The 20,255-nt window shown below is 41.9% G+C and overlaps 1 protein-coding gene across 1 annotated transcript in view; it reads right to left on the reverse strand.

Annotated features, from left to right (window-relative positions):
- The window catches only part of cmn (calymmin), a 75,516-nt gene that overhangs the window by 25,079 nt on the left and 30,182 nt on the right, over nucleotides 1-20,255 (reverse strand). The window contains exons 30-36 of the mRNA XM_031799921.1: nucleotides 19,652-19,735; nucleotides 14,712-14,741; nucleotides 14,556-14,603; nucleotides 14,386-14,436; nucleotides 14,218-14,286; nucleotides 12,690-12,758; nucleotides 12,347-12,412 (exon numbers count right to left, since the gene is read on the reverse strand). Of these exons, the coding sequence (XP_031655781.1) occupies nucleotides 12,347-12,412; nucleotides 12,690-12,758; nucleotides 14,218-14,286; nucleotides 14,386-14,436; nucleotides 14,556-14,603; nucleotides 14,712-14,741; nucleotides 19,652-19,735 (417 nt within the window). The remainder of the gene's footprint in view (nucleotides 1-12,346; nucleotides 12,413-12,689; nucleotides 12,759-14,217; nucleotides 14,287-14,385; nucleotides 14,437-14,555; nucleotides 14,604-14,711; nucleotides 14,742-19,651; nucleotides 19,736-20,255) is intronic.

Genomic DNA, 20,255 nt, shown 5'->3' on the forward strand with positions numbered 1-20,255 from the left:
CAACTATGACAGACAAAATGAGAACAAAAAATCCAGAACATCACATTGTAGGATTTTTTATGAATTTATTTGCAAATTCTGGTGGAAAAAAAGTATTTGGTCAATAACAAAAGTTTATCTCAATACTTTGTTATATACCCTTTGTTGGCAATGACAGAGGTCAAACATTTTCTTGTAAGTCTTCACAAGGTTTTCACACACTGTTGCTGGTATTTTGTCCCATTCCTCCATGCAGATCTCCTCTAGAGCAGTGATGTTTTGGGGCTGTTGCTGGGCAACACAGACTTTCAACTCCCTCCAAAGATTAACTATGGGGTTGAGATCTGGAGACTGGCTAGGCCACTCCAGGACCTTGAAATGCTTCTTACGAAGCCACTCCTTCATTGCCCGGCGGTGTGTTTGGGATCATTGTCATGCTGAAAGACTCAGCCACGTTTCATCTTCAATGCCCTTGCTGATGGAAGGAGGTTTTCATTCAAAATCTCACGATACATGGCCCCATTCATTCTTTACTTTAGACGGATCCGTCGTCCTGGTCCCTTTGCAGAAAAACCCAATGCATGATGTTTCCACCCCAATGCTTCACAATAGGTATGGTGTTCTTTGGATGCAACTCAGCATTCTTTGTCCTCCAAACACAACGAGTTGAGTTTTTACCAAAAAGTTATATTTGGGTTTCATCTGACCATATGACATTCTCCCAATCTTCTTCTGGATCATCCAAATGCTCTCTAGCAAACTTCAGACGGGCCTGGACATGTACTGGCTTAAGCAGGGGGACACGTCTGGCACTGCAGGATTTGAGTCCCTGGCGGCATAGTGTGTTACTGATGGTAGGCTTTGTTACTTTGGTCCCAGCTCTCTGCAGGTCATTCACTAGGTCCCCCCGTGTGGTTCTGGGATTTTTGCTCACCGTTCTTGTGATCATTTTGACCCCACATGGTGAGATCTTGTGTGGAGCCCCAGATCGAGGGAGATTATCAGTGGCCTTGTATGTCTTCCATTTCCTAATAATTGCTCCCACAGATGATTTCTTCAAACCAAGCTGCTTACCTATTGCAGATTCAGTCTTCCCAGCCTGGTGCAGGTCTACAATTGTGTTTCTGGTTTCCTTTGACAGCTCTTTGGTCTTGGCCATAGTGGAGTTTGGAGTGTGACTGTTTGAGGTTGTGGACAGGTGTCTTTTATACTGATAACAAGTTCAAACAGGTGCCATTAATACAGGTAACGAGTGGAGGACAGAGGCAGAGAGACAGAAGTTACAGGTCTGTGAGAGCCAGAAATCTTGCTTGTTTGTAGGTGACCAAATACTTATTTTCCACCATAATTTGCAAATAAATTCATAAAAAATCCTACAATGTGATTTTCTGGATTTTTTTAAACCTAATTTTGTCTGTCATAGTTGAAGTGTAAATATGATAAATTACAGGCCTCATCTTTTTAAGTGGGAGAACTTGCACAATTGGTGGCTGACTAAATACTTTTTTGCCCCACTGTACATACCAGTAATCAACAGACATGCATACAACACATTATATAAACACATGCATTTAGAATGTTAACATTAAAAAAAGGTACACTGACATACAGGTAACTGCCAAAACGAAGGAAACACCAACACAAAGTGTCTTAATAGGGCGTTGGGCCACCACGAGCCAGAACAGCTTCAATGCGCCTTGGTACAGACTCTATTTTTCAACAAATATTTAACCTTGATTTAACAGTGAAGAACAAATTCTTATTTACAATGACGGCCTACCGGGGAACCGTGGGTTAACTGTGTTCAGGGTGCAGAATGACATTTTTTTGGAAGAATTCGACACCATTCTTCCAAGTGAAATTCCATAATTTTGTTGATGGAAAACGCTCTTAGGCGCCGCTCAAGAATCTCCCATAAGTGTTCAATTGGGTTGGGATCTGGTGACGGAGACGGCCATAGGATATGGTTTACATAATTTCCATGCTCATCAAAGTTTGGAACCACCAAACTGAGCAATCGGGGGAGAAGGTCTTTCGTCAGGGAGGTGACCAAGAACCCGATGGTCACTCTGACAGAGCTTCAGAGTTCCTCTGTGGAGATGGTAGAACCTTCCAGAAGGACAACCATCTCTGCAGCACTCCACCAATCAGGCTTTTATGGTAGAGTGGCCAGATTGAAGCCACTCGTCAGTAAAAGCCACGGCAGCCCGCTTGGAGTTTGCCAAAAGGAACCTAAAGACTCTCAGACGATGAGAAACAATTCGGAGGAAACCTGGCACTATCCCTAATGTGAAGCATGGTTGTGGCAGCATCATGCTGTGGGGTTGTACTTGAGCATCAGGGACTGGGAGACTAGTCAGGATCGAGGAAAAGATGAACGGAGCAAAATACAGAGAGAACTTTGATGAAAACCTGCTCCAGCGCGCTCATGACTTCAGACTGAATTCGAAGGTTCACCTTCTAACAAGACGACAACCCTAAGCACACAGCCAAGACAACTCAGGAGTGGCTTCGGGACATGTCTCTGAATGTCCTTGAGAGGCCCAGCCAGAGGCGGACTTGAACCCGATCAAACATCTCTGGAGAGACCTGAAAATAGCTGTGCAGCGACGCTCCCCATCCAACCTGACAGAGCTTGAGAGAATCTGCAGAGAAGAATGTGAGAAACTCACCAAATACAGGTGTACCAAGATTGTAGCGTCATACCTAAAAAGACTCAAGGCTGTAATTGCTGCCAAAGGTGCATCAACAAAATACTGAGTAAAGGGTCTGAAAACTTATGTAAATGATATTTCCGTTTTTAATACATTTGCAAACATTTCTATAAACCTGTTTTTGGATCATCATTATGCGGTAATGTGTGTAGATTGATGAAGAAAAAAATAAATTATCAATGTTAGAATAAGACTGTAACGTAATAAAATGTGGAAAATGTCAAGGGGTCTGAATACTTTCTGAATACACTCTGTCTGTCTGTCTATGCATGTATATATGTATACAGTACCAGTCAAATGTTTTTATTTATTTGTACTATTTTCTACATTGTAGAATAGTAGTGAAAACAGCAAACTATGAAATAACACATACGGAATCATGTAGTAAGCAGGAAAGTGTTAAACAAATCAAAATATATTTTATATTTCAGATTCTTCAAAGTAGCCACCCTTTGCCTTGATGACAGCTTTGCACACTCCTGGCGTTGTCTCAACCAGCTTCATAAGGTAGTAACCTGGAATGCATTTCAATTAACAGGTGTGCCTTGTTAAAAATGTAGTGTGGAAATTCTTTCCTTCTTAATGCGTTTGAGCCAATCAGTTGTGTTGTGACAAGGTAGGGGTGGTATACAGAAGATAGACCAAGTCCATATTATGGAAAGAAAAGCTCAAATAAGCAAAGATAAATCCTGTCATGGCAAGGCGATCCCCGAGGGGAACTCCACCCCCCCATTCAGCTGAAAAGATGGCGCAGGGAATTCAAAAATATTCTTTAGAAATATTTAACTTTCACACATTAACAAGTCCAACACCTCAAATGAAAGATAAACATCTTGTTCATCTACCCATCATGTCCGATTCTTAAAATGTTTTACAGCGAAAACACAACATATATTTATGTTAGACCACCACCAAATCAAAGGAAAAACGCAGCCATTTTTTCCAGGCAAAGATAGTCACAAAAGCAGGATTAGAGATAAAATGAATCACTAACCTTTTGAAAATCTTCATCAGATGACATGTTACACAATACATTTATGTTTTGTTCGATAATATGCATATTTATATCCACAAATTTCGGTTTACATTGACGCCATGTTCAGAAATGCCTCCAAAATATCCGGAGGAATTATAGAAAGCTACGCCAGATAACAGAAATATTCATCATAAACTTTGACTAAAGATACATGTTCTACATATAATTAAAGATACACTGGTTCTTAATGCAACCGCTGTGTCAGATTTTTTTAAAACGTTATGGAAAAAGCCTACCATGCAATAATCTGAGACAGCGCTCAGACGTAAAAGTATTTCTCCGCCATGTTGCAGTCAACAGAAATACGAAATTACATCATAAATATTACCTTTGATTACCCTTACCTTTGATGATCTTTCATCAGAATGCAGTGCAAGGAGTCCTAGTTCCACAATAAATCGTTGTTTTGTTCCATAATGTCCAATACTAGTGTCCAATTAGCTGCATTTGCTATCACTTTCAGCTCACGTGCCCAAATGCTGACGCTGGTCCAGGACAACTCGCACGAAAACTTCAAAAATATATATTCCAGGTCGAATAAACTGGTCAAACTAAGTAGAGAATCAATCTTCAGGATGTTATTTTCATGTATATCCAATAACGTTCCAACCAAATCATACGTTTTCAGCTGCAGCCAAATGGAACGACGGTGGCACCCACAGAGAAATGCGCCACAGGGAAATTGCATTCTGTCGGGACAGTGGCTATTTCCCCTCCCATTCGGTCAAAGTTCACACCAGAAGCTCCATTCCACGTTCTACTGAATGTGGACATCTAGTGGAAGGCGTAGGAAGTGCTACCATATCCATATCTTGTTGGGAAAGGAAGGGGCGATGACATCAAAGTTGACCCACATTCAGAATTTCACTTCTTGTTGTTTGGAAAATTGCCTGCCCTATGAGTTCTGTTATACTCACAGACATAATTCGAACAGTTTTAGAAACTTCAGAGTGTTTTCTATCCAATAGTAATAATAATATGCATATATTAGCAATCTAGGACAGAGTAGGATGCAGTTCACTATGGGCACGCAATTCATCCAAAGTGAAAATACTGCCCCCTATCCTCAACAAGATAAACGGCAGTCGATCATTACTTTAAGACATGAAGTTCAGTCAATACGGAACATTAAGAACTTTGAAAGTTTCTTCAAGTGCAGTCGCAAAAACCATCAAGCGCTATGATGAAACTGGCTCTCATGTAACTCTAATGAACTCTGCTGCAGTTCATTAGAGTTACCAGCCTCAGAAATGGTCAATTAACTGCACCTCAGATTGCAGCCCAAATAAATGCTTCACAGAGTTCAAATAACAGACATCTCAACATCGACTGTTCAGAGGAGACCGTGTGAATCAGGCCTTCATGGTCAAATTGCTGCAAAGAAACCACTACTAAACAACATCAATAATAAGAAGAGACTTGTTTGGACCAAGAAACACAAGCAATGGACATTAGACTGGTGGAAATCTGTCCTTTGGTCTGATGAGTCCAAATTTGAGATATTTGGTTCCAACTGCCTTGTCTTTGAGACGCAGAGTAGGTGAACGGATGATCTCTGCATGTGTGGTTCCCACCATTAAGCATGGAGGAGGTGGTGTGATACTGGTGACACTGATTTATTTAGAATTCAAGGCACACAACCAGCATGGCTACCACAGCATTCTGCAACAATAACCAATCCCATCTGGTTTGCACTTAGTGGGACTATCATTTGTTTTTCCAACAGGACAATGGCCCAAAACATACCTCCAGGCTGTGTAAGGGCTATTTGACCAAGAAGGAGAGTGATGGAGTGTTGCATCAGATGACCTGGTCTCCACAATCACCCGGCATCAACCCGGGTCAACAATCAACAATTGAGATGGTTTGGCATGAATTGGACTGCAGAGTGAAGGGAAAGTAGCCAAGTGTTCAGCATATGTGGGAACTCCTTTAAGACTGTTGAAAAAGCATTCCAGGTGACTACCTCATGAAGCTGTTTGAGAGAATGCCAAGTGTGTGTGAAGCTGTTATCAAGGCAAGGGTGACTACTTTGAAGAATCTAAAATATATTTTGATTTGTTTAACACTTTTTTGGTTACTACATGATTTCATGTGCTTTTTCATAGTTTTGATGTCTTCACTATTATTCTAGAATGTATAAAATAGTAAAAATAAAGAAAAACCCTTGAATGAGAAGGTGTCCAAACTTTTGTTTGGTACTGTGTGCATACGTACACACACACACACACACACACACACACACACAATATATATGGGGGATTGGAAATGATGCAGATGGTTACATTGATGGAAGCTACAATTTATCTTCACTATTAAAGCTGATCTACCCACTAAAAAATACATTTAGAAAATGCTTCAAACTTGAACCAGTGCCTGCAACCTGGTTTTAGTAAACCTTTTTTTACTATCAACAATGACAAACCACCGGGGTCTGACAACTTGGATGGAAAATTACTGAGGATAATAGAGGACGACAGTGCCACTCCTATTGGCCATATCTTCAATCTAAGCCTATTAGAAAGTGTGCTCTCAGGCCTGGAAAGTAATTCCACTAAGAATAGTAAAGCCTCCTTTACTGGCTCAAATAGCAGACCAATCAGCCTGTTACCAACCCTTAGTAAACTTTTGGAAAAAAATATGTTTGTCCAGATGCAATGCTATTTCACTGTAAACAAATTGATAGACTTTCAGCACACTTATGTAGGGAAGGACATTCAACGAGCACGGCAATTGGCTGAGAGAAATTGATGATAAAAAGATTGTTGGAGCAGTTTTGTTAGACTTCAGTGAGGCTTTTGACATCACTGATCATAGCTGCTAATGGAAAAACGTATGTGTTATGGCTTTACACCCCCTGCTATATTGTGGATAAAGATTTACCTGTCTAACAGAACACAGATGGTTTTCTTTATTATACAGCGGGTGGGTCTAATCCTGAATGCTGATTGGTTAAAACACTCTGTGTTCCATGTTTTTATGGATATATATACAAAGGAATGTCAACTGAAAAAAAGGTCTTCAAAAGGCACTCGCACATCTGAGCAATCTTTATTGCAGGTGCATAGTAACAGTTGAATAAGATAAGAAAAAAATAAGAAACTCGCACACTGCTTTTGATCAACTTTACGCATCGGCCTCAGGGCCTTCGTCAGAGCTTTTGTGCTCACTATTTGAGAAAAATGTGTCCGCCCTCGCATGAAGACATAGCTCCACCCACATCCTAATGGGGTTGGAGTCGAGGAAAAATAAAGTGTTACCGAATATAACAATGTACATTTCAGAAATATTCAAATAAAGTGTGTACACAAAAGGTATTAAACACGTCTGTAAAACCACGATGAGGGCATCGACCCACCATGCAGGTTTTCATAAATCATTGCGTACAGCGCAAGAAAAAAAAGTCAGCGTAATCTGAAATGGGGCATTAATTAATGTTCACATTTATAACATACATCAGCATTTCATCATTAAGACCTTTAGGAAATAATGTCTGGAGGGTGAAAATCCCAAAACATTCTCTTTTGCTCAGAGTATTATTAATATAATCTCCCATGTCTGATATCTTAACTTTCTCTATGTCACAAAATCTAGAGGTAGAAATGTCTTTGGCCATGAAATTGTACTGTGACTGTCGTTTCTCCTGATGGAATTTATGTTCACTAAATCTCTGCTTGAGAGAACGAGAGGTTTTACCTACATAACACAGCCCACATGGACATTTAATCATGTAGATGTAATGGGTGGTGGAGCACATAATAATGTAATTTATTTGGAACCTTTTTCCTGTATGTGGGTGGCAGAAATATTCACACATATTGTTTCACTGTGCGCAACTCTGCATTTATAGCTACCATTCCGAAGAGGGTGTAAATGTTTATTTTGTGGCTGGCAGTTGGCATGGACCAATTTATCGCGGAAATTGTGACCTGTTACAATAAGTGGTGGATTCTTAAATTCAGCTGGCAAAGCTGGGTCTGATGGTAAAACATGCCAGTGCCTCTTGTCAGCATCTCCCACTTTGCGCAAAATCAACATATATATGTGGTGGTGAACATTAGTGTTCTTTAGCTTTAGTGCTTATTTTTTTGTAGCATTTCATCTCGTGTTTTCCCCAATGCCAAATCAAGAGCTTCATCCACACATTGTGGAGAGTAGCTTCTTCTTAGAAAGCTATTGCGCATCTCCGTTGCTTTTTCTAGATTGTGCCATATATGCCACTCCCACAGAGGACTATCTGAAAAACTGGCTTCTTGGAAGTCCTCTTTTTAATTTCTCAGGGTGGAAGCTGTGCCCCTGTAATATACTATTTCTGTCTGTTCCTTTTCTATACAGAGTTGTAAACAAGGTTCCATTTGATTTCTCAATCCACATAGAAGTAATGAGTATCACATTCAATAGTGAATTTTAGATTGGGGTCAATGTCATTGAGTAATGCCGTAAACTCTTCTCCCATTCCTCCCCATATGGAAAAAAATGTTGTCGATATATATCGATACCACTTCAGGACTTTATTCAAAAATGGATTTTCGTTTTCATTGTTAACCAAGCGTTCTTCAAAGACCCTCATAAAGGTTAGCATAGCTCGGTTCGAATGTGGAGCCCATCGATGTTCCATTCGTTTGTATTCATCATCATCAAACCTGAAATAGTTGTACGTCAAAACATATTCAGCCAGCTCTAGAATAAAGTTTGTTGGTGGGTATTTGTTAGTATCCCGGTCTCTCAAATAGTGAGCACAAAAGCTCTGATGAAGTCCTTGAGGCCGATACGTAAAGCTTATTAAAGAGCAGTGATACGATCAAGAGCTCGTATCACGAGTGTGTGGGTTTCTTATTTTTTTCTCAATTGAAATAAAGTACAAATGAAACTAAGTGCAGGTAGTTTGTAGTCTTTCCATCTTGAGTTTGAAGTGATTGTGCTAGCTGTTTGTTGGCTAGCTCTTCTGAGCAACAGTGTCCTGACGAGAGTGCACATTTTCTATGCCAGGTGAAATCATGTCTTATTAGCTCATTGTTATGGACGTTCCAAATTAATGTCTCTAGAAAACAGCTTAAGCAAATGCAGCTACTTTGGTGTGATTCTGAATGCACTTTTTGACGTGACTGTAAGTTAGCCGTAGTTGGCTAGCTAGCAAGAAAGGGATAATAACGTTGCCAGCCAGTATGGCAATGGAACATTTAGAACGAATGACTGGGTAGCGTTCATAGATACAGAACAAAAAGACAATGACTGGGTCGAGTCTCTAGCAACCAAACCAATAGAACAAACGACCAGCCGGTTTGGGTAGCAACCCTAGATTTGTGTTGGGACTATATCTTGTGGAAGGATGAAATAGTATGAATAAATTTATCGAAATAACATTAATGAAAATGTCAATCATTATTTGAATGTGTTGGTAACCCGTTGTATAAAAGTGATAATACCCTCGAAGCTGGTGTTTTGAGGATATCTTGGCATGGTTTGCTGCTAACAACACCCATGCCAATATATCCTCCGAACACTGGCTTCTCAGGCATTATCACTAAAATGGAAGCCCCTCCAACATAATCCAGGTAGAATCAGGAATTCCCCGGGGCAGCTGTCTAGGCCCCTTATTTTTTTCAATCGTTACTAATGACATGCCATTGGCTTTGAGTAAAGCCAGTGTGTATGTATGCAAATGACTCAACACTATACACGTCAGTGACTACAGCGAGTGAAATTACTGCAACACTTAACAAAGAGCTGCAGTCAGTTTCAGAATTGGTGGCAAGGAATAAGTTAGTCCTAAATATTTCAAAAACTAAAAGCATTCTATTTGGGACAAATCATTCACTAAATCCTAAACCTCAACTAAATCTTGTAAGAAATTGAGTGGACGTGACTAAACTGCTTGGAGTAACCCTGGATTGTAAACTGTCATGGTTAAAACACGTTGATACAACAGCAGCTAAGATGGGGAGAAGTCAGTCCATAATAAAGCGCTGCTCTACCTTAACAACACTATCAACAAGGCAGGTCCTACAGGCCTAGTTTTGTCGCACCTGAACTACTGTACAGTCGTGTGGTCAGGTGCCCCAAAGAGGGACCTCAGAAAATTGCAATTGTCTCAGAACAGGGCAGCACGGCTGGCCCTTGGATGTACACAGAGAGCTAACAATAATATGCATGTCAATCTCTCCTGGCTCAAAGTGGAGGATAGATTGACTTTATCACTACTTGTTTTTGTAAGTAGTGTTGACACGCTGAATGAACCGAGGTGTCTGTTTAAACTACTAGCACACAGCTCAGACACCCATGTGTACCCCACGAGACATGTCACCAAAGGTCTCTTCACAATACCCAAGTCAAGAACAGACTATGGGAGGTGCCCAGTAGTACATAGAGCCATGGCCACATGGAACTGAATACGTCAGTTGGAACTGAATACGAATTCCACATCAGGTAAATTATGCAAGCAGTAGAATCAGATTATTTTTGAAAGATAAAAATACACCTTATGGAACAGTGGGGACTGTGAAGAGACACACGTATACAAGACACTCACTCATACACATGGATTTTGTATTGTAGATACCTGTATGTGATAGTAGAGTAGTGGCCTGAGTGAACACAATGTGTTGTGAAAAGTTATGAAATGTAATGTAATATTTAAAATGTTATATAACTGCCTTAAAGGTGATGGAGCCCAGGAAGAGTAGCTGCTGCCTTGGAAGCAGCTAATGGGGATCCTTAATAAATACAAATCCTCAAGTGTTTACATTATTTTGGCTGTTACCCGTAGATGCAGCAGGCGTCTATATACCAGCCTGTTCAACCTCTCTTTCATCTCGTCTGAGATCCCCAAGGATTGGAAAGCTGCCGCAGTCATCCCCCTCTTCAAAGGGGGAGACACCCTGGACCCAAACTGTTACAGACCTATATCCATCCTGCCCTGCCTATCTAAGGTCTTCGAAAGCCAAGTCAACAAACAGGTCACTGACCATCTCGAATCCCACCGTACCTTCTCCGCTGTGCAATCTGGTTTCCGAGCCGGTCATGGGTGCACCTCAGCCACACTCAAGGTACTCAACGATATCATAACCGCCATCGATAAAAGACAGTCATGTGCAGCCTTCTTCATCGACCTTGCCAAGGCTTTCGACTCTGTCAATCACCATATTCTTATCGGCAGACTCAGGAGCCTCGGTTTTTCGGATGACTGCCTTGCCTGGTTCACCAATTACTTTGCAGACAGAGTACAGTGCGTCAAATCGGAGGGCATGCTGTCTGGTCCTCTGGCAGTCTCTATGGGGGTGCCACAGGGTTCAATTCTCGGGCCGACTCTTTTCTCTGTGTATATCAATGATGTTGCTCTTGCTGCGGGCGATTCCCTGATCCACCTCTACGCAGACGACACCATTCTATATACTTTCGGCCCGTCTTTGGACACTGTGCTATCTAACCTCCAAACAAGCTTCAATGCCATACAACACTCCTTCCGTGGCCTCCAACTGCTCTTAAACGCTAGTAAAACCAAATGCATGCTTTTCAACCGGTCGCTGCCTGCACCTGCATGCCCGACTAGCATCACCACCCTGGATGGTTCCGACCTAGAATATGTGGACGTCTATAAGTACCTAGGTGTCTGGCTAGACTGCAAACTCTCCTTCCAGACTCATATCAAACATCTCCAATCGAAAATCAAATCAAGAGTCGGCTTTCTATTCCGCAACAAAGCCTCCTTCACTCAAGCCGCCAAGCTTACCCTAGTAAAACTGACTATCCTACCGATCCTCGACTTCGGCGATGTCATCTACAAAATGGCTTCCAACACTCTACTCAGCAAACTGGATGCAGTCTATCACAGTGCCATCCGTTTTGTCACTAAAGCACCTTATACTACCCACCACTGCGACTTGTATGCTCTAGTCGGCTGGCCCTCGCTACATATTCGTCGCCAGACCCACTGGCTCCAGGTCATCTACAAGTCTATGCTAGGTAAAGCTCCGCCTTATCTCAGCTCACTGGTCACGATGGCAACACCCATCCGTAGCACGCGCTCCAGCAGGTGTATCTCACTGATCATCCCTAAAGCCAACACCTCATTTGGCCGCCTTTCGTTCCAGTACTCTGCTGCCTGTGACTGGAACGAATTGCAAAAATCGCTGAAGTTGGAGACTTTCATCTCCCTCACCAACTTCAAACATCAGCTATCTGAGCAGCTAACCGATCGCTGCAGCTGTACATAGTCTATTGGTAAATAGCCCACCCTTTTCACCTACCTCATCCCCGTACTGTTTTTATTTATTTACTTTTCTGCTCTTCTGCACACCAATATCTCTACCTGTACATGACCATCTGATCTTTTATCACTCCAGTGTTAATCTGCAAAATTGTAATTATTTGCCTACCTCCTCATGCCTTTTGCACACATTGTATATAGACCCCCCCTTCGTTTTCTACTGTGTTATTGACTTGTTAATTGTTTACTCCATGTGTAACTCTTTGTTGTATGCTCACACTGCTATGCTTTATCTTGGCCAGGTCGCAGTTGCAAATGAGAACTTGTTCTCAACTAGCCTACCTGGTTAAATAAAGGTGAAATAAAAAATAAAAATAAAAAAAAAATAAAAAAAAAATACCATACACATACCATACTTGCCTGCACCATCAGTCCCCAATCCGAGGGGTTGACCACCAAATGGCAACCCCCCAATGCCTGAGTCAGAGCAAGATAACGTATTAGGGCAAGAAGCAAGAGAGGGAGTGGACTACTGTTCATTGTGAGTCACTCTGCTGTGATGTTAATGCGAAGCCAAAGACACATTTCCACATTATGTGGACAATTGCGAATTTAAAAAAATTGATGAGAAAAAGGTCCACAAAGCGAGGCAGCATCAGTTATACACTTCTCTTCCTGTTTCTCGTTATTTTCCTGTAAATATGTATCGTTGGAGAAATGCAACCCTGAGCCCCACCACAAGCAACTCACTCACCATATTTGGTCTGAGATGTTGCCTCTGGGCCCATTCCGAGGGGCTGACCACCATATGGCCCACCCAATCCTGTGACCGACAGAGCAAAAGGGTAAACTCCATTTAAATTTTACACAAACTCAGCAAAAAAAGAAACGTCCTCGCACTGTCAACTGCGTTTATTTTCAGCAAACTTAAATAACATGTGTAAATATTTCTATGAACAAGATTCAACAACTGAGACATAAACTGAACAAATTCCACAGACGTGTCTAACAGAAATGGAATAACATGTCCCTGAACAAAGGGAGGAAGGGGGGGGGGTCAAAATCAAAAGTAACAGACAGTATCTGACCACCAGCTGCATTAAGTACTGCAGTGCATCTCCTCCTCATGGATTGCACCATATTTGCCAGTTCTTGATGTGAGATATTACCCCACTCTTCCACCAAGGCACCTGCAAGTTTCCGGACATTTCTGGGGGGAATGGCCCTAGCCCTTACCCTCCAATCCAACAGGTCCCAGGCGTGCTCAATGGAATTGAGATCCGGGCACTTCGCTGGCCATGGCAGAACACTGAAATTCCTGTCTTGCAGGAAATCATGCACAGAACGAGCAGTAGGGCTGGTGGCATTGTCATGCTGGAGGGTCATGTCAGGATGAGCCTGCAGGAAGGGTACCATATGAGGGAGGGGGATGTCTTCCCTGTAATGCACAGCATTGAGATTGCCTGCAATGACAACAAGCTCAGTCCGGTGATGCTGTGACACACCGCCCCAGACCATGACGGACCCTCCAACTCTATCCCGCTCCAGAGTACAGGCCTCGGTGTACCGGTCATTCCTTCGACGATAAACACAAATCCGACCATCACCCCTGGTGAGACAAAACCGCGACTCGTCAGTGAAGAGCACTTTTTGCCAGTCCTGTCTGGTCCACCGACGGTGGGTTTGTGCCCATAGGCGACGTTGTGGCCGGTAATGGCAGTTGTTGTTGCCAACCTGTACCTGTCCCTCAGGTGTGATCTTCAGATGTACCGATCCTGTACAGGTGTTGTTACACGTGGTCTGCCACTGAGAGGACAATCAGCTGTCTGTCCGGTCTCCCTGTAGCGCTGTCTTAGGTGTCTCACAGTACGGACATTGCAATTTATTGCCCTGGCCACATCTGCAGTCCTCATGCCTCCTTGCAGAATGCCTATGGGACGTTCACGCAGATGAGCAGGGACCTGGACATCTTTCTTTTGGTGTTTTTCAGAGCCAGTAGAAAGGCCTCTTTAGTGTCTTAAGTTTTCATAACTGTGACCTTAATTGCTTACCGTCTATTAGCTGCGGGTCTTAAAGACCGTTCCACAGGAGCATGTTCATTAATTGTTTATGGTTCATTGAACAAGCATGGGAAACAGTGTTTAAACCCTTTACAATGAAGATCTGTGAAGTTATTTGGATTTTTACACGAAATAGCTATGAAAGACAGGGTTCTGAAAAAGGGACGTTTCTTTTTTTGTGACATATTATTTAGAAAAGGTGTTTGTGTACAACCAACTCACCACCATATATTCCACCTGATTTCCCATCAGGACGTAGGCCAGCGGGTTGAGGTTCAAAGTGACTTGTTCCTGTCACGGAGGAGAGACGCATTTCAGCTACTGTGTATACGAGTGTACACCCACACTACATGAGATAAGCACTGTGTGTAGATATGGGTGTAATCTTACCATCCAGTCCAGCAGGAATGATTGGAGCTCCGCCATAAGGTCCGGAACCACCTGTTAAAGAAAATGAAGAGAATGCAGGCAGTTCTGATTTTGTTTTAAAATATTATTCTGATCCATTCAGTGTTGTCATGCACTAATTTGTTCTTAAAATTTGAGGGGGCCATTCTCACCATATTTGCCGCCATTTGCAGGCTCTCCAAGTCCTGCACCAACCCCACCTGCATTAGGATGTATGGATTCATTCGTTGGCATGGATTGATTGCTCGACATGGTGGGAGGCTAGGACTGATGTTGTATTTGTCTATGACATATAGTAGCCTACATACCTGATTTTCCCTCCATACCAGCAGGCACACCTTGATAAAAAGATGAAACGTTTGACATTCATTGTTATTTTGAAAACTAGGGCACTCACTCTTGGACTCAATATACTGGTTTTCAGTCAAATCAAAATGTTCTACTGTAAAAAAAAAAAGAATGAATTGTCAAATCCAGTACTATAATCCATCCTAATTTTTCTCTGAATATCTAAAGGATCACAGGTCATTACACATTATAGTTAAATCTAGCACATACAGTGCCTTCAGAAAGTATTCAGACCCCTTGACTTGTCTACACATTTTGTTATGTTACAGCCTTATGATAAAAAGTTTTTTTTTAAATACACCTCATCAAATCTAGACACAATACCCCATAATGACAAAGCAAAAACAGGTTTTACCTGTTATAAATATACCTCATCAATATGTTAAATACACCTCATGCCTGTTATAAATACACCTCATCAATCTACACACAATACCCCATAATGACAAAGCAAAAACAGATTTAACCTTTGCTCTGTCATTATGGGTTATTGTGTGTAGATTGATGGTGTATTATTTTTTTACATTTTAGAATAAGGAATACTTTCCGAGGACAAAAGTTAACACCCGTTTTTGCTTTGAAATTATGGGGTATAGCAAAAAAATTAACAGGAAGCACCAGCGACTCGGTCAATAAAAAAGTGGTCAGATGAAGCAGATGCTAAACTACAGGACTGTTTTGCTATCACAGACTGGAATATGTTCAAGGATTCTTCTGATGGCATTGAGGAGTACACCAAATAAGTAACTGGCTTCATCAATAATTGCGTCGAGGACATCATCCCCACAGTGACTGTACGTACATACCCCAACCAGAAGCCATGGATTATAGGCAACATCTGCACTGAGCTAAACGGTACGGCTTACGCTTTCAAGGAGTGGGACTCTAAGAAATCCTGCTATGCACTCCGACGAACCATCAAACAGGCAAAGTGTCAATACAGGACTAAGATCGAATCGTACGACACTGGCTCCGATGCTCGTCGGATGTGGCAGGGCTTGCAAACTATTACAGACTACAGAGGGAAGCACAGACAAGAGCAGCCCAGTGACACGAGCCTACCAGGACCGCCCCCAGCTGATAATGGTAGGTAACAACACATCCGCCACGCTGATCCTCAACACAGGGGCCCCTCGGGTGCGTGCTCAGTCCCCAACTGTACTCCCTATTCACTCATGACTGCACGGCCAGGCAAGACTCCAACACCATCATTAAGTTTTCCGATAACACAACAGTGGTAGGCCTGATCACCGACAACGACGAGACAACCTATAGGGAGGAGGTCAGAAGAGAGACCTGACCGTATGGTGCAAGGACAACAACCTCTCCCTCAACGTGACCAAGACAAAGGAGATGATTGTGGACTACAAGTAAAGGAGGACCGAGCACACCCCCATTCTCCTCGACGGGGCTGTAGTGGAGCAGGTTGAGAGCTTCAAGTCCCTTGGCGTCCATATCACCAACAAACAAACATGGTCCAAGCACACCAAGACAGTCGTGAAGAGGGCACGACAAAACCTATTCTCCCAGGATGAGCCTGCAGGAAGGGCACCACATGAGGAGGATGTCTTCCCTGTAATGCACAGCGTTGAGATTGCCTGCAATGACAACAAGCTCAGACTGAAGAGATTTGGCATGGGTCCTCAGATCCTCAAAAGGTTGTACAGCTGCACCATCGAGAGCACCCTGACGGGTTGCATCACTGCCTGGTATGGCAACTGCTCGGCCTCTGACCGCAAGACACCACAGGGGGTAGTGCATACAGCCCAGTACATCACCAGGGCCAAGCTTCCTGCCATCCAGGACCTCTATACCAGGCGGTGTCAGAGGAAGGACCTAAAAATTTACTCCAGCCACCCTAGTCAGAGACTGTTCTCTCTGCTACCGGAGCGCCAAGTCTAGGTTGAAGAGGCTTCTAAACAGATTCCACCCCTAAGCCATAAGACTCCTAAACATCTAATCAAATGGCTACCCAGGCTACACCTCCCTGACCAAGGCCCTTTTCCCCGAATTGCTCAGTTTGGCCGGGCGGACAGCTCTAGTTCCAAACTTCTTCCATTTTAAGAATGATGAAACCACTGTGTTCTTGGGGACCTTCAATGCTCCAGAGAGTTTTGGTACCCTTCTTCAGATCTGTGCTTCAACACAATCCTGTCTCGGAGCTCTACGGACAATTCCGCCAACCTCATGGCTTGGTATTTGCTCTAACATGCACTGTCAACTGTGGGACCTTACATAGACAGGTGTGTGCCTTTCAAAAGCATGTCCAATCAATTTAATTTACCACAGGCGGACTACAATCAAGTTGAAGAAACATCTCAAGGATGATCAACGGATGCACCTGAGCTCAATTTCAAGTCTCATAGCAGGGTCTGAATACTTATGTAAATAAGTTAACTGTTTTTTAGTTTTTAATACATTTGGCCCCCCCAAAAAAACTGTTTTCACGTTGTCATTATGGGGTATTTTGTCTAGATTGAGGATTTTTTATTTATTTAATCAATTTTAGAATACGGTTCTAACGTAACAAAATGTGGAAAAGGGGAAGGGGTCTGAATACTTTGCGAATGTGCTGTGTCGTGACTATCATTAATGCAATGACTGTTATCTTATCAAATCAATCAACTGTTTGTGATTAAATTAATCACATAACAATTAACTCAAAGCAATCATGGGCACCACAAAAAAAAATCATAAGTTACCCTTTCCCGAATTAACTCAAGAATATCAGAATATATCGTTATCATATTAGTCATGCATGAATTATTATTACCTCATCAGTCTCATTCTGAACGTCCTAATATTCTATAAATCTGCATAAACCCTAGTCTACATGACTCAGTGATGCACAAATTGGCTAAATCATTTATTTACTAACTACCAAATAATCACACAATTACATTAAACACACACCGGATAGATTACACATTGATTACTAACAATGAAAAGTCCCTAGTGGACTAACTCGATATGACAGCTGGTTACACAATGAAAGGGGTGGGGAAAGAAATAGCAGGAGAAGGAGAGACAAAGTTATTTAACTATCGTACATACAGTTGAATAATACGCTCATCGTAAATATGGATATTTAGCACCCTAACAACCTCTCATTTGGATTTAGAAATGCAATGTAAATATTTACGCTTCTATGGCTTTGTCTCTCTCTATTGAAATTGCCCGATTCGTCTGTGACGAATAGTTCGACAGAAAGTTTCTGGTTGTGTAAGTCTCTGGTGGTCCACCAGAGATCACCATATCATTTAGTAGTTGTAGTAGCTTTCTTTGTTCTGGAAGTGTCCGTTAGAATGGATACATCAGACGTTCCAATGATCGTTTGATAAGATCTTCCTCGTGCCTATGGTCAAAGTTCTAGACTACTTTACATGCAAAGCTGAAGGCGGTGCATGTCTAGTCTTCTCTATTTAGTTTCAGATGGTCTTGTATTTTTAGACCATTTGTCACATATTCAGCTCACGCTGCACGTACTGTATACTGGTCTAGTAGTTTTAAACTATTTGTCAGCCGTATAGCCACTGCTCCACACTGTCTGGTCTAGTAGAGTCTAACCATTCGTGACGTTAGGCTTACACTGTCCGTCTGCTTGGTCTAATGTAAAATGTTGTTACGAGTACTTTAAAAAGCGCTCTAGTCAAAGGGGGCGTTCCATCACGTTGGCATAATGTCTGTTCTCATCTGGGCATGGTTCATGACTTGATAAAACTTTATATCAAATACAATTTCTCATTTAGAAGGTTAAAATCACATTGATATGTTTTTACAAATAGTTTCATATTTAATCATATAAGGGGGTCTCTTTGATCCTCACCCAGGAGGTCAAGCTATGACAACTGTAATATTGAAAAATTATAATATCTATACCATTGACTTGCATTTGTGCCACAAATTCTAGAAATAGTGGCCAGATACACAAGATCAAGGCAAGAACTGCTGCCATACCTTGTTCATAGACTACTTACAGTGTAAGGAAACCAACATATTTGTCATTTGGGTGAACTAGCCCTTTAAAAGCACTGGAGTAATAAAGCAAATGAGGGCTTCCGGCGGCGTCCGGTGAGCTCTCGCTGGCCCTTGAAAATCCGGGGGAGAGGGTGTAAATCTCGCGCCGGGCCGTACCCATATCAGCAGCAGGTCTCCAAGGTGAACAGCCTCTGGCATGTACCCCTTCCACCGTAAATCGCGTGCCATTTCCTGAGCATACGTTTAGGGCTTGGCATTCAAACTGACTGGGGACAAGTAATACAAAGTAATACCTTCACCTCTTCCTTTTTCAATCAGATCTGTAAATGTTGTATCCCTCAAGTTACAGAGTCTGAAACTGTTATTATAAAAAGACATGGCTAAAACAGTGTCCTGGTTTGCCTGAAAGGTCTATATGTTAAGAAAGTCCATTTTAGAAACCAGGCTTCTCTCATGTAGGTTCAGCAGTCCTAGTCAGTGTTTCTAAAACAGGCAACTCTCCATCAGCATAGACTACTCAACTAACTTGAATTGGTACAGATACAAGATAGACCAAATAGCGTGATTTTTAACAATCCGACTGAGCACAAGACGTCTGTTCAACATCTTGTGCTCAGTAGGATGCCTCTAACGAGGTAGCATTTATGTAGCTACAGATTGTAGGTCAGATAATGTGATATAAGCAAAGATTTTTGGTGTCCATTACAGGAATATAAACCGCCACTATAGATTTTTCAACTAACCTCTTCTTGGCAATACTTTCTTAGTTCTCGATTATGTGAAAAAGGTTGCTTGGTGGCGTTCCAAAAAATCATAGAAAATTCTGAAATATATTAAATCTATGATTTGTATCCGATGAGATATGCCTCTTGCATGTGTGTATATCTTTGTTTGGTCACACAATGTGTGATGCTAAACTTACCAATTGCAGGTGCACCGTAGCCATTTCCATTTGCAGCTGCACCATATCCATAACCAGCTCCATGGTAGACACCTTGACCATAACCTACAATAGTAAAACCATTTTTTTTAATGAGAACTTGTATGAAATGTTCTGATGAAGTAATGACATTGTCCAAAAATATTGTTGTTTCTCTAAGTTGTCTTTATGTTCTGAGAACATCTGTAATGTCACAACATTTTGGAGAGCGTTCCCAGAATATAGTCAGAGGTTTTTAAATAGAACCTTTGGGAACCTCTAGGAAACATTACGTTGAAGTACTGAAATTCCTATAAAAGAATTATGTTTCTTAAAGTTCTCTGAACAATTTGGTAAAATTAAAGTATTCAGCTCCTTGAGACAATACATGCTAGAAACACCTTTGGCAGCGAGGAGTGGGACAACATTCCACAGGCCACAATCAACATCCTGATCAACTCTGTGAAGGAGAAGTGTTGCGCTGCATGAAGCAAATGGTGGTCACACCAGATACTGACTGGTTTTCTGATCCACACCCTTACCTTTTTGTTGCAATTTATCTGTGACCAACAGATGCATATCTTTGTTCCCAGTCATGTGAAATCCA

This window comes from Oncorhynchus kisutch, linkage group LG20, assembly GCF_002021735.2.
Source record: "Oncorhynchus kisutch isolate 150728-3 linkage group LG20, Okis_V2, whole genome shotgun sequence".
NCBI classification, from domain to species: Eukaryota; Metazoa; Chordata; class Actinopteri; order Salmoniformes; family Salmonidae; genus Oncorhynchus; species Oncorhynchus kisutch.